Source organism: Gastrolobium bilobum, unplaced genomic scaffold (assembly GCF_033153095.1).
Source record: "Gastrolobium bilobum isolate Gb01-03AN ecotype WA unplaced genomic scaffold, APGP_CSIRO_Gbil_v1 utg7917, whole genome shotgun sequence".
NCBI lineage: Eukaryota > Viridiplantae > Streptophyta > Magnoliopsida > Fabales > Fabaceae > Gastrolobium > Gastrolobium bilobum.
In genome coordinates, this window is record NW_026898898.1 from 408,809 (window position 1) to 423,893 (window position 15,085).

General features: G+C 33.1%; 1 protein-coding gene across 1 annotated transcript; it reads left to right on the top strand.

Moving 5' to 3' along the window:
- Window positions 1-12,772: 12,772 nt before the first annotated feature.
- On the top strand, window positions 12,773-15,032 carry LOC133285167 (heat shock cognate 70 kDa protein-like). Its single transcript, XM_061482352.1, has 2 exons — window positions 12,773-12,992; window positions 13,438-15,032. The coding sequence occupies exons 1-2, from the start codon at window positions 12,773-12,775 to the stop codon at window positions 15,030-15,032; spliced, it is 1,815 nt and encodes a 604-aa protein (XP_061338336.1).
- The last annotated feature ends 53 nt before the right edge of the window (window positions 15,033-15,085 follow it).

A 15,085-nucleotide genomic window follows, 5' to 3' on the forward strand; every position in this document is an offset into this window, starting at 1 on the left:
GAAATTGACTCGCATGACATAAAATGAAGTTTATTTTAATTTTTTTTCTTTTCTCAATATATCCTTATTAATTTTAAAAAATAACAATCACCATCTTAATTAGTTGTATTTAAATTCATTAAAATATTTATAAAATATTATGATTCAATTAAAGAAAAATATCATATTGCCAACAATTGTGGTAACAGGTTGTAATCTTTAGATTAGAACCTAGGATAGGGCAGTAAACTCGATCAATTTTAATTTTTTTTATTAATAAACTATTTAGTTAAGGCCCTGCATCAGAGAACAAATTTTTAAGATGAAGAGGAGAGGAGTTTTAGATAGATTTATTTTCTTCAAGAGCAATTCACAAAACAATCGAGCTGAGATTTTCCAGAATGATCAAGGCAATTACAAATAAAGGGCAAAGATTTGGTTGATGGTTACCAGCTGGAAGAAAAGTATGTGTTCGTTAACTATATATTTGAGGGAGCTTGAGATCATGTTTGAATCCGTTTTGGCCTAGAACAACCATTGTAGCCCTGACGAGGAAAGTGACCTGGAATAATATCAATAAAATCGTGCAATTCAGCTTCCTCGTGTATTATGTTGGCAGAATATGCCATTATTGTGGCTTGTTTAAGACTTGAGAATAGCATGTAATAGAAGGAAATTTTAATGATACTTATTATTATAAATATTTTAAGAGTAAATATCTTTTTTCCGTCCTTAACAATTTTCACGAGGCTCATTTTAGTCCCTAACAATAAAAAAGAGGTCATTTATGGTCCCTGTTTTTTTCAAATTAGACCCACGTTAGTCCTTCCGTTAATGGGACTCTAACATGTTATTTACGTTTCTCTCTTATACCGTTAAGTCCTGACTCAGATTCCACGTAGATATAAAACGACGTTGTTCCTCCCACGTGGCTGTTTTCTTCTCTTTTTCTTTATTTTTGAAAAACCCAACACACCCATCTTCTTCTCCACAACCAAACTGCGCCTCTCCTTCTCTACCATGCCTCCTACCATGCTTGACAGAAAGGAGTTGCTCAACCTGCTGTCGGGGCTACTCCTCTATATGGAGTGACCCAGTTGTCTTCATCAACATCAGCTTTTGCTAGACCATACACTCCTCTACCCTCTTCTACTGGTCCTTCAGGCAGTAGCCAGAAGGAACAAGTGTTTCCTGAAAGACCTGGTGAACCTGAATGCCAATACTATCTGAGAACAGGGGACCGTAAATTTGGTTTAGCTTGTCGATATCATCATCCTCAGGACTGGGTTGTGCCACGGCCTCTTCTGAGTCCCTCTGGTCTTCCTCTACGTCCGGTGAGTATAGTTACTCTTTTGATTTGATTCTTTTGTTTTACTGTCCAACTCCCTTAGATATAATGAAATGAAATCTCATGTTATATGGTAAAGTTAGAATTTCTGATGTTATCTATGGTTTCCTTAAATTGGTTATTCATACCTTAGCCATTTATTACTGGACAACCGGTAACTGAACCAGCAGTCAACAACGATGAGATTTTTTGCAATATGCATATTTTATAAACTTGATTATGCAAATAATTCAACTTTTTTTGTTTTTTCGTGCGTGACAATGTTACAGTTGTAGGCTGAATGACTTATTTGCTTAATCTACTGTTTTGCCCTGGAATGAACTGAAGACTTGCAGTTAAGTGTTTTCTGAGTCGTCTTATAAGCTATTAATTCTGTAGATCCTGGCTCAATTATATTGCCGTGAAAGAAAATTTGTACTTACCGTGGTTCTACAATAATTTTTCCCCTGAACATTTGTTTCATTCCTCTCCAGGATAATTAGCAAAGTAATTGGCTTTGTATGTACTGTAAGCTGATCATGAACTTTAAGGGATTTATTTTGTTCTCCCTTTTTAATGACCGTTTTCTGTATTTGAGGTTTAAAACACGCATAAGATTTGGAGAACTCGTTAAAGTAAATAATTTTCTTTCTTTCCTTGAAGCTACTATGTTAGCAGTTTGTTTGAGACAAGTAAAACACATGCAGAAGAAAAGCTTAGTTGGCATCTAGTGTCTGGATGCAAAAACATCGCTTACCATTTTTAGTGGTTGTTTGATAAACTGAAGATGTTAATTAATAGATACTCAGTAAGAGTATTTTCCTTCTTGTATCCAACAAACAAAAATAATGGTCATGAACAACATTGAATGTTTTTTAAGATGAATAAATAAGATGAAATCATTTTGTAATTTACTATTTTATTTAATTGTTAATTACGACTTTTACAGCTTGACATATCAATTCATATATTTGTTTTACCCCTCATTTAGTGCGTCGTAATTACTCTCGCTTTCCTCAAAGTGTTCTTAAACAACTCTTTTCTATCAAGCATGGTCCTATTATCCTCTCTGAATGAGGGAGGAGTAACGTGGAGGCATGGATGAGAGAGGAAGAAAAATCATGGCAGGAGGCATGGCAGAGAAGGAGAGGGGCAGTTTGGCTGTGGAGAAGAAGATGGGTGTGTTGGGTTTTTCAAAAATAAAGAAAAAAGAGAATAAAACAGCCATATGGAAGGAACGACGGCGTTTTATATGTACTTAGAATCTGAGTCAGCAACTTAACGGTCAAGTGAGAAACGTTAATGATGTCGATAGAGTCTCATTAACAGAAGGACTAACGTGGGTCTAATTTGAAAAAATCAGGGACCAAAAATGGCCTTTTTTATTGCTAGGGACTAAAATGGGCCTTGTGAAAATTGTTAGAAACGAAAAAGGGTATTTACTCGTATTTTAATTTTAATAAAAAAAATTGTGATTGGCTATTCAAAATAATTATGCCCCCTATATATATACAGTGATGAGTTATTTTACCTACTTTTTTTTCATGTCTACATTTCTTACTACTTTCCAATACCGTTAGATCAGAATCTCAACTTAAATATAATATTTCTCTTTTCTTTTGAGATTATGATATAATGGTGTTGGAGATTAAGATATGTATAATAACATATCCTACATATATACTAAATTTTCATATTAGAGACTCTATGTTATTTAGGATTTTACATAAACTAGTATATTACTTATGCCATGCACGAGAAAAAAATAATTCGATTTGTTTGTCTCATAAAAGTTAATGCAAATCGTAAAAATATATTGTTGCATTTTAGTTTGCCCTGGAGTCATTCAAAAATTACATAATTTGACTCGACTTCTTTCAATATTTCTCAGAAATGGATTTTCATTTTCCAATATCAAATTTACAAAATAAGAAAAAATAATTATTTTTTTACAAGAATTTGTGTCCTTAGTATTTGAAATTTTACAAATTTGTATTTACACAAATGAAATTAGATTTAAAAATTTAACTATAAAAAAAGAATGGAGGAATTTTAACTTAATTATAAAAATGTGTTGGCGGGGCGGTCCTCCGGGCCGGGCCCAATTTTTCACCTCTAACTGTCAGCATTTTATATCAGCATGTGATAAATATAAATATTTATCCACACACAAAAAAGTTCTTATAGTTGCGTCTATATTACTATTTATCTATATTTTCTATAATTACCTCTAAATCGATTATCTGAGGTGTGTGTATTTGTGACATATATATTAGATGAAGAGTTGGTAAATATTTAAGTTGGTACATTTAATATTCTAACAAAAACGTCATAGTTGAAGTTGAATGGGGTAATATCAAAATATCATTCATTATATCATATAAATAGTTCAAACAAAAATGCCCAGCTTAATTGTATGAGTATAAATAATTATTCACAAAATTAACATATATATAAGCATATATTTATTATATCGTATTTAATCTCAATAATACTTCAACTCAACCAATAATAATTTGTTGAAAAATATGAAATGCCAACTACTCACTGGGTTCGAAACAATAAATCATAAATAGCATTAAAATAATGATATACTACAAAACATTGAATGATCATTCCTTTTAATTGAGTAATTGATAAGAATAAATAATTATTTTTTGGGCACAGTTATTGATATGCGTCCAGCATATGATGCTTTCTAAGCTAAAAGAAGCAAGGAATTAATCAATAATGATTGAAAAATAGTCATAAATGTTATAAATACTGATTATTCCTTCTCAATCATTCTCTCACTCAATTTATACATTTTAATAACAGGAAACACCAAAAATGAAGTGAAGGAGATAAGTTGAAGTTGCTGAGTATGGTGCAAATCGCGCCATTTGATCCAATAGTGCTACTGCCATTTTCCAGAAAGTTGGCGCGATCCTGCGTTATAGTGGCGTGAGTCAGCGCCAGTTTCTCTAAGCCAATTTCCAGAGTTTTGGCGCGATCCTGCGCCATAGTGGCGCGAGTCCGCGCCAGTTTGCGGGAAGCTAACCTCGTGTTTTTAATGTTGGCGCGATCCTGCGCCATAGTGGCGCGAGTCCGCGCTAGTTTACGGGAAAACCTGTTTGCGTGCTTTGAAGGACAATTTTGGAAGACGCGCAAGAAGGAATATAAAAGGATGCTAAATAGACAGAAATTATGGATCAACAATACGACTGAGAGAAAAACAAGGATTCGAGTTGAAGGCAGAGATCATAGAACTACTCTTGGTGATTGAAAGATTCAAGAAGTCTTCTTCTCCTTCTCTGGTTTTATTCTTTTATGAACTCTTTTATATTAAAGTTGTCAGACATGAATATGTCTGACTAGTCTTTCATTATTGTGGTAAGGGTCACAACCCTTGATGTGAACCCCTTGTAGTTTGATTAATTTTATATTGTTTATTCCAATTGAATTTATTTTCCTTTGTTCTTCATATGTTAATTCTTCTAAAACTGATCACTCTATTGGGATTGCGAGGGTTAGGGTTTTCAATAGGGATATTGGTATTCTAATTCCAGACAAAAAGGAAAGTAATTGTTCATGTATGCACTAGGGATAGGCTACATGAAACGCAAACGTTAAGGATTCATTGATTCAAAAGTCTAACCTAAAAAGGGATTTCTAAGGGATTAGGATTCTAATAGGGTTAATACAGTTAAGATCACTAAGGAATTAGGGCTTAACTAATCAATTAAAAGATGGAGAATTGTTTGATCAATGGTTAAATTAAATGTAAACATTAATTCAGATTGCAAGGCGGAGATCATAAAAGTGTTGGCGTCTATTTACTACAATATTATTTTAAATATTTTCTCAATCTTAATTTGTTGTTCTTAGGTTTTTAAAGAGAATCTTTAAATTATTCACAATTTCTTGAATTTTTCTTAATTTTCACAACCTACAATTATTCTTAAACCACTTTTATTAATCCAACAAGAGAGGACTAGTTATAATAATTTCGGTGCCTCAATCCTCGTGGAGACGATACTCTACTCATCTTTTTAATACTTGGAACGATCGATACACTTGCCAATTTTTCGCAACAGTTATACTTATCACTAAAAAAGTTCACCACTCTTACAACCAGCTTAATCATCGCTGGATCAGAATTAAATACAATGGCTTACAATGAATCCTTATAATCCTAATTATCACTCTTCATCCTTGGACTCACTTATTACTTTTATTCCAAAGTAGCCCAAATACCACTTGAAAAGTCCATTGTTTCTCTCTTGAAATAGCTATCCAAGCCTAAGCTTCTAATAACTTTATCAACCCTTTTGTAACTTAATTTCATTTCTAGCATTGCCAGAACCTAAAACAAGATCTTTTATAAGAGTGGAGAAACCTTTTTTCTCCGCTTCTCTACAATTCCAAGTACGCACTAGTCTATCATTAAACAAATGTGATGAGAAAAGAACAAGAGGAGACAAACAACTCTAATTAAAGTAACATATTGGTTTCGAAACCTCCACCCACATTGGTAGTGTCATCTAAAACCATGGATATCGGCATCAGGTGGATTTTGTTTCAGAATAGGAGTTAAGACAGGTTAAATACCTATCTCCATTTTCTTCACGTTGCCTAGGGTTGGATCTTTTCTTAGGGGCTTAGTTTTCATAGCAGAAACTCCCTGCACATTCGCCTCCAAGTTGAGATTTTGTTTGTTTACCGTCCTATCAATTAAGATGGCCTGTCTAGTGGGTGATTTGTGAGTGGGCATCCTCGCATTTTCTTTGGAAGGATAGATTGAGCCAATCTTCTTGTCATCAGACCTAACATTTGGTCCCAACACCTGTTTGACTGTGCTTTTCTCAGAATTACTCTTCTTCCTCTTTATATTAGTGTTATTTCTTGGTTGGCTACTTTCAATGGAAAAGTTTAGGTTTTTACCTTCTAAGCCTACTGAAGAAGGCTTAACTTTGGGTTCTCCTCCTCTTTATCATCCCTTAGCATAACAAATCTTGAGCCATAAGCTTTAGCTTTGTGTCCATAACCAGAACTCTCCCATCCAGATTTCTCCTTGCCAGAACCATGCTCCTTAGGTTTCTGATGCAGGGCTGTTTTCTATTTTTATTTTGCATCTGAACTGTCATCTAATTGCCAAAGACATCAATTTTCTAGCTTTTCTTAACTTCTTATTTTGGTTTGATGTCACCATGACACGGATCAATGTGGTGACAGTGTGTAGCCTCTCCCGTCGTCTCATCAGGTTTTTTATTATTGATTGGGTTTATAAGACATTGGTCTTTTCTATAAGCATATTGACCGCAAAAGAAACATATAAGATGTTGACCTTTATAGCCTATATAAAGTTGTCTTTGACCAATTCTAAATTTTGAAAGTAAACTTTTACTTAAATCTACTTCAGCACATAAATGAGCAAACCTACCTCGGTTTGTTATCTCTTCTTGGTGCCCTTGTCCACTAAACCTCAGCTAGCTTTCATCAATCCTCAGTGTTTGTCCCACCATGTTTCCCATTTTCCATAGGTCTTTGTAAGTGTAGAACTCACGAGGAATGCCTGGTATTCTGATCCACACAACTAATTTCTTCACTTTGTCATCATGAGGGTCGAAGTTAGGCTTTCAACGTTGGACTATGAGGTTGTGATAAGCAACAATCCACGGTCCCTGCTGCTGGACAAAGAGATAATCTCGTGTCTTTTCAAACTCAACCATATAATGGTCATTTTCCAAATCCAGTACTTTGTATTCTTCTTCGAGATTCCATAACTTGTGGAGTATGTTCCATAGAAATTTTGACTCCAGTCTCTTTCTCGTAAGCTTCACAATCAGAGCTTTCCTCCATTTTTAACATTGTTCCAGCTTCTCCAAGATGTACAAATAGTAATATGGATTTAGCGGGTCATCTTCCCCTGTTTGTTCATAAGCTCTACTGGCTTCTTTTATTTCGTCTTCATCCCTCTTACTCTAGGCCAGCCTGTCATCTTCGACGTTGCAGAGAGCCCGTCCCACAGTCTATTGACTTTGATTAGGTGGTCCTTGTAGGAAACCAGTTTGCAAGGGTATTTTTGCACCTCTTCCTCTGGTCTATTCTCTGTGTTTGCCTCGATGTTGTGCTCCATGTGAACAACTTTGTCCTCCATTACGCCCACAATCGAAAGGTCCATCTTGCATCTTCAGATCTACTAGATTTTCCATTTTAGCCTTCTTAGAATCCATCCCGTTGATTTCTTCCCCCTCAGAGGTTTGGGGGTCTTCCCTCTTTTTCCATCATCTCCCCGCAGACAAGAAACAAACAAAAAAACCCAACCCTAGCATAGTTTTCCTCAAGAATTTTCATACGCCCTCTTTTCCACCAACAAAAAATAAGATATACGATTTATGCATTACAGTGCTCACCTTTAGGGGTGTAAATGGGTCAGGCTAGCCTGGCCTAGCGTATAACCCGACCTATGTTAAGCCTGGCCTTTCTGAAAAGTAGAGCAGTCTTAGCTTACGATAAAACCTTTTTAACAGATAGGCCATAGGCCAACTTTGTCAAGCCTGGCCTAAAGCCTTGTAGGCTAGCCTATTTAATTTTTTAAAATAAAATAAAATATTTATTCTAGGTAGCAAAGTACCAACCTTAATTTCTTTTGTGCACCACCGCTTCTAAGTGACTTCTCACTCTCGTATCTAAATTTCGTTTTTGGTTGACCCAGTAATTGTATTTCTTTCTTATTTTCCGTATTTCATTGACTTTAATTCCCCTCTGATATACGTTATAGAGCTTGGATATTTATGTTGACTCTTGTTTGTCATTTTTTATTTTTTATGAGAAGTATTAGTGCATGCATGAATGGAACTTTCTTTGCTTTATACAATTATTTTCTTTGCTCAGTATATGCGGTGGGAGGCCTACAAGGCCTGTAGGCCATATCAGGCTTTCTAACTTTTTAAAATAGTTCAGGCCTGACTTATAAAATAAAGCTTTTAATAGGCTAATAGGTCAGATAGATTGAATATTTTTTTACATAGGCTTAGATCATGAAAGCCAAAGCTCGACCTAGCCTAGACCATTTACACCTTTATTCGTCTTCTCCCTAAAATGATATTAAAAAATTATCATTGTCAAAATAGGATAAGTGGAACTTGTTATCCAGAGTAAAAGGTTTGTGAATTAAAAAATATTCTAGACTTTCTAAACATACTAAATGTGAAATTAATTATTAAGTTGGTTCTAAGGATATAAACTTAAATGAGTTTAATCTTTTAATAATGTGAAAGATAAATTTATTTTCTATACACATGTATAAATATGAGACTTATTTTTTTTCTAAATATGAACTCCATATGCTTTATATGTGTGTTGTAGATAAATTTATTTTTTACCATATTAAAAATATTAAACTCAACTTAAATGTCGATAAATATAACCGCTCACCTAAGAATAAATAAGATTTGGGTTTAGGATTAAGTTGGTTATAATAGTATGGTGATAAGAAAATATTTAGAATCTTACTCTGTATATCTATTATCAAATAAAAAAATAACATATTTATCATATCCTTATCTTTATAATATATTTTTTGGTGCAAGTTATATTTACAAACTTGTTTGTTTATAAACTTTTACAAATTACACTATATTCTTCCGGGAGAATACAAACTTACAAACTGCACTATGTTCTCCTGGGAGAATACAGTTGTAAAAAAATTTAAAAAAAATTTGTAAACGGATCTTGTTTCATATTTTTTTTAGGGTTTTATATTCCTCATTCAACATGAGAATTGAATTCTCATTTTGTAGAGACAAAAAGCATGTGGGATCCGTATGTTAGAAAAAAATTATATGTAAGACCCATGTTAACATAAAAATTGAAGAGTGTGTAGGAGAATTTAAATTCTCATGTTAAATGAGAATTATAAAACCTATTTTTTGAAGGAAGTATTAATTTCCGTTAGATCTAAAATATGCTCTTGGTGATAAATATAATTGCGGAAGAATAAATTTTTTGTTGATTATTAGTTGCATAAAATTTTAAAATTAAAATAGATCTTATCTCGTGTCGTAATCAAAGGTTATCATTATCAAGATTCACTTTTTTACCAATCTCTCACACCGTCACACGATAATGGTTGCGTGACTCAGTGACTGCTACAATAGCTGTCACTTTTGCTCCGTACAAGGAGGGCGGAAGAAAAAGTTATAGAAAAGACTTTTTTGTTAGTACATAGAAAAGACCTTCAGCTTTAAATGAAAGGGTTGATTGCGGAGATTATAACCTTTTTTTTTTGAATGATTTGTTTTGTAATTTTTTTTAAAAGTTATAATTATTTTTTATCAAAATTATAAAATATGAGTTTTTTATTTTATATTTTGACTTTTAATTTTAATATAAAAATACTTTTTTTATTAATTATTTTATAAAATAAATTTAAAAAAATAAACATAAAACACAATTGAACCTACCCTATAATTCCTGAGTGTGAGGGAAAAGCGACAAGAAAACTAAAGTAACAATGATCAACATCTAATTGTTCTCTAATTTTTTTTTCTTAAATGTCATGTTAATAATATTAATTTCTAATATGTCACGTGAATAAATTGACTATTTCAGATAGCAAATTTGATTATAATTAATGCACTTATACATTTTCACCTGTCACGATCACACATGACAGACATACAACGAAGTTCGCTAGAGACGGACAACGAATTTCGTTTACATGTCTGTGTGACGTGATAGATAAAAATGTGTATGTACATTAATTACAACCAAATTAATTACTTGGATTAGCGAATTTTCGCTGCCTAAAGTAAGGAATTTGATATCCAAAAAATTGAGTATCGTACAATGCCATTTAGGAAAAAAAAGTTAGAGGACAAAATGTCGGAACAGTGATAAAGTGTTATGTTTGGACAAAAAATTATCAAAATGCCACGCCAACAGTAAATTTTGTCGAAATGACATGCGGTATAATTCGCTACAAAGTGTAGCGAATTATGCATGCAAGTAATTCGCTACACAGTGTAGCGAAATAGGCCACGTCAGAACTCACAGAACCAAAAATGCCACATGTCAAATTTTGCAAAATTCGCTACATAGGGTAGCGAATTTTGCAAAATTTGACATGTGACATTTTTGGTTCTGACGTGACATATTTCGCTCCACTGTGTAGCGAATTACTTGCATACATAATTAACTACACTATGTAGCGAATTATGCCGCGTGACATTTTGACAAAATTTACTATTGGCGTGATAGTCTGGTAATTTTTTTGTCTAAACGTTACAAAATGATCACTTTGTGTTCCTAAACTGGAACTAAGGGGTTGTTTGGTACGTGACTTTTTGTAAAATTTTTGAGAAATTGAAATTTTTAAAATTTTTAATTTTTAAATATTATCATAAAATGAATATTTTCGTCGTATTTCTGAAAATCGAATAAATAAAAATTTATCCTTTACTAAACATCTTCTAAAAACTTATCAGAAGAGAGAACGATGGTCGTATTTGCGTCACTGTTCCATTTCATAACTATATTGTTTTATATTATTGATGCTCTCTGAACACTGCAGCAACTTTCTTCATCATTAAGCAACCTCTGTTCACTGTTATGGGCGGTGCTTTCCTATGAAAATTATACAATAGTTTATATTAAATTTTCTCAGGAGTAAAGATCAGCAACACTGTTTACAAGTTCAGCTTACGCAAGCTTCGTTTGTGTAATCTTTATTATTTAATTATAATTAAACTTATGTTAATTTTTTAACAAACATGTTTTATTTTTGGATAAAACTACTATCACGTAACATAATATAAACAAATTTTTCTGCTGAAATAAAAATGCATGTTAGTCTCGTACATGTAATAAAAACAAAAAATAAAAAATGCTGATGCAGAATCCAATAGATCAGTAGGTAAAAAAATTTATATCATATTAGATGATACTAATTTTTCCCTTTATTTTTATCCCACAAAAATGAAGTGTATCTAAGCATTTTGATTGTCACTTTTTTATAAAATATTTTTGCACCTTTGTTAATATGGACGGAGGAGGGTACTCATTATTATACCCAGAGTTGACACTTGATAGTGACACTTTATCTTGTGGATTCAAGGATCTGATCTATAAAAATATTTTTCCTTTTAAATTTGTTTCCATTAAAAATATTTTTCATAAAAAAATTAAAAATTTTAATTTCTAAAAAAATAGAAGTTAAATGTTAAATATATTTTTTTTTAAAATAAAATATTTTTTTTTAAAATAAAATATTTTTATAAAATATAAATAACTTTAATTTTTATAAAAAATACTATTAAAATAAATAAGAGATAAAAATTACTTTTTGTGAAAGACAAAATAAACGGATTCTAAATAGTGAGTAATATTTTCACTTAAAAATAAAACTACAGATTATATATTTTTAAAAATATATAAGTATAATATTATATTTTTATTGATCACAAATTAAGTGTTTTTAATGCATTCATTTAATAGTTCTTAATTTCGTATTTTCTATTTCAATTATTTTTAAAAATTCTTTCAAATATTGTTTGTTGAATATTTAAATCTTCATCACCCCCTATCAGTTTGTTGAGCCAAAATTTCAATGTGTTTTGGGATTGAAAATAAGAAAAGAAAAACATGTCAAAAGGAAAAAAGAAAAAGTTAACAAAGGAAAAATAAAAACCATATCAAAAGGGTTCAGAACAGAGCTGAAATATTTACTTCCAGAGAGAATGAGGTAGTTTTTGAGACGTTCGAGTATTCCAAAGAGTAATTGTGAAGAGAAGCTTTGAAAGCAAAACAGGCCAGGTAGAATCGCAATTGGTTTTTTCATTCACCGTCGGTTCAAGGTAAAAACTGTTATCTCTATATGCTTGAAGTTTGGTCTTGAATGCTGTACTCACTCACTCATTCACCACCTTTGCTTCCACTCACTGTCTCTCTTTTGCCAACTAAACATGTGATTTTAGAATATGTAATTTTTTGTGTGTGGGTCTTTACAATATTCAAAGATGAATATACTCCCAGAAGGAAGAATTTTTTCACCAAGAGTTCTCAAATTTTTTGGAAAGAGGGATTGGATTTCCCAAATAAATACAGTACCTTGTTTTTTCAAATAGGTTACAGTAAAAGACTCTTCAAATTTATTAGAATAAATTAACAGAAATAAATTTACAAAGTCAAGAGTCACATGGTACAAACAAGTAAGATCTTTACTCAAAGAACAAGTTTTTTTTTTTTTTTAACCCTCCATTCGTTTATACAGCATTGCAAGTCTACTCTCCCAAATTAGGCGGGACACTTCATGTGAATTAAGTCTTGATTGTTCATAAAGAAAATAAATTCAATTTATGACATTAATATACATACATAAGATGTATGACTTATATATTTAATTTCTCAATTATGAAAATCAAAATGAATTCTTCCACTTTGATATATGACTTTCTATGTCTGACTCTGATCACTAGAAAGAGAATGGCAAAACAATACGAGGGATCTGTGGTAGGAATCGACCTTGGCACAACATATTCGTGTGTTGCAGTCTGGCAAGAGCAACACTGTCGCGTGGAGATCATCCAAAATGACCAAGGCAACAATATCACTCCTTCTTGTGTTGCTTTCACTGACAATCAAAGGTTGATTGGCGATGCTGCTAAGAATCAGGCTGCCTCCAACCCCACCAACACTGTCTTTGGTAATAAATGGATATTCTTTTTTTTGTGGATTCATTAAAATGTCTGCATTTATTATCTCTGTGTTTGCTTTTAGATGTACAAATTATAAATTTAACATTCATTATTTATTTTGCGGCACAAAATATACTTTACTTTGTAGTTTTTCAAATTCATTCTCTAACTCATCTTTGTTAAATTTAGCCACTAAGTTATTGAATTCAGACAACGTTCTTCGCTCTGAATGTTATTTCTATTAACTTCATTAACGGATAAATCTTACCTAACTCATATTTAATATGAATGATGTTTTGCATTTAAGATGATGACACTTATAAAATTACCTTTCAAGAAAACGTCTTAATTCAATAATTTAAAACAATAATTTGGAATGAAAGCTATTTGAAAGTGAAATTTGAGAACTTAAAAAAACTCGAAATTATTAATTTTTTTATTTAATTTTTTCAGATGCGAAAAGGCTGATTGGTAGAAGATATAGTGATCCCATTGTTCAGAATGATCTAATGTTATGGCCATTCAAGGTCATTGCTGGTACTAATGACAAACCGATGATCCTTGTTTCATACAAGGGTCAGGAAAAACAAATATCTGCGGAGGAAATCTCATCCATGGTCCTCACAAAGATGCGTGAGATTGCAGAGGCATATTTGGAGTCACCGGTAAAGAATGTTGTTGTTACTGTGCCTGCTTATTTCAATGACTCGCAGCGTCAAGCTACTAAAGATGCTGGTGCCATTGCTGGACTCAATGTTATACGGATAATCAATGAACCCACCGCTGCAGCTCTTGCATATGGTCTTGAAAAAAGATCTAATAGTGTTGGTGAGAGAAATATTTTTATCTTTGATCTTGGTGGTGGTACATTTGATGTGTCTCTCCTCACAATTAAGGGTGATATCTTTGAAGTCAAGGCCATTGCTGGAGACACTCACCTTGGAGGAGAGGACTTTGATAACAGAGTGGTTAACTACTTTGCACAGGAGTTCAAGAGGAAGAAGAAAGTGGACATTAGTGGGAACCCAAGAGCTCTGAGGAGGTTGAGAACTGTGTGTGAGAGGGCAAAAAGGACACTCTCATTCGCAGTTGATACTGCTGTTGAAGTAGATGCTTTATTTGAGGGCATTGACTTATGTTCATCAATCACTCGGGCAAGGTTTGAGGAACTCAACATGGACCTCTTTACAAAATGTATGGAGACAGTAGATAGGTGTCTTGTTGACTCTAAGATGGAGAAGAGTAATATACATGAGGTTGTTCTTGTCGGTGGTTCTTCTAGGATTCCCAAAGTGCAGCAGTTATTGCAGGACTTCTTTAAGGGGAAGGATCTCTGCAAGAGCATCAACCCGGACGAGGCTGTTGCTTATGGAGCAGCTGTCCAGGCTGCTTTGTTGAGTAAAAGCAATAGGTTTGTTCCAAACTTAGTGTTATTGGATGTTACACCGCTGTCACTTGGTATATCCACACAAGTAGATCTTATGAGTGTGGTGATTCCTAGGAATACTACCATTCCAGCCAGGAAGAAAAAAGTATATTTCACTAAGATAGATTACCAATCATGTGTCTTGATTAAGGTTTATGAGGGCGAGAGGACAAGAGCCAGTGATAACAACTTGCTGGGTTTGTTTAATCTTAATGGCATGCCTCCTGCTCTCCGAGGCCATCCTTTAAATGTATGCTTTGATATAGATGCTGACGGTATCCTAAACGTATCCGCTGAGGAAGAAACCACTGGTAGTAAGAACCAGATTACCATAACCAATGACAAAGGAAGACTATCAATTCAGCAAATTAGGAGCATGGTTCAAGAAGCCGAGAAATACAAGGATGAAGATAAGAAGTACCAGAAGAAAGTTGCAGCAATGAATGCTTTGGATGATTATGTTTACAGGATACAGAAGGCTATGCATAATATTGATGTCAGTTCAGCGCTTGCGAAAGCCAGAAATTTGCTTGATAACAGCCAGCAGATAGAAGCAAAGGTGTATGAGGATTATTTGAAGGAGTTAAAGAGCATCGTTGGACCTATTGTCAAGATTGGCTAGTTCCTTTTGTTTGACTCTGAAAAATGCAGAACTTTACTCACCGTATTATCTTA

Coding starts and splice junctions, on each gene's coding strand:
- LOC133285167 (XM_061482352.1), top strand. CDS start 12,773: ATGGCAAAACAATACGAGGGATCTGTGGTAGGAATCGACCTTGGCACA. Junction 12,993..13,437: donor CCCCACCAACACTGTCTTTG/GTAATAAATGGA, acceptor TAATTTTTTCAG/ATGCGAAAAGGCTGATTGGT.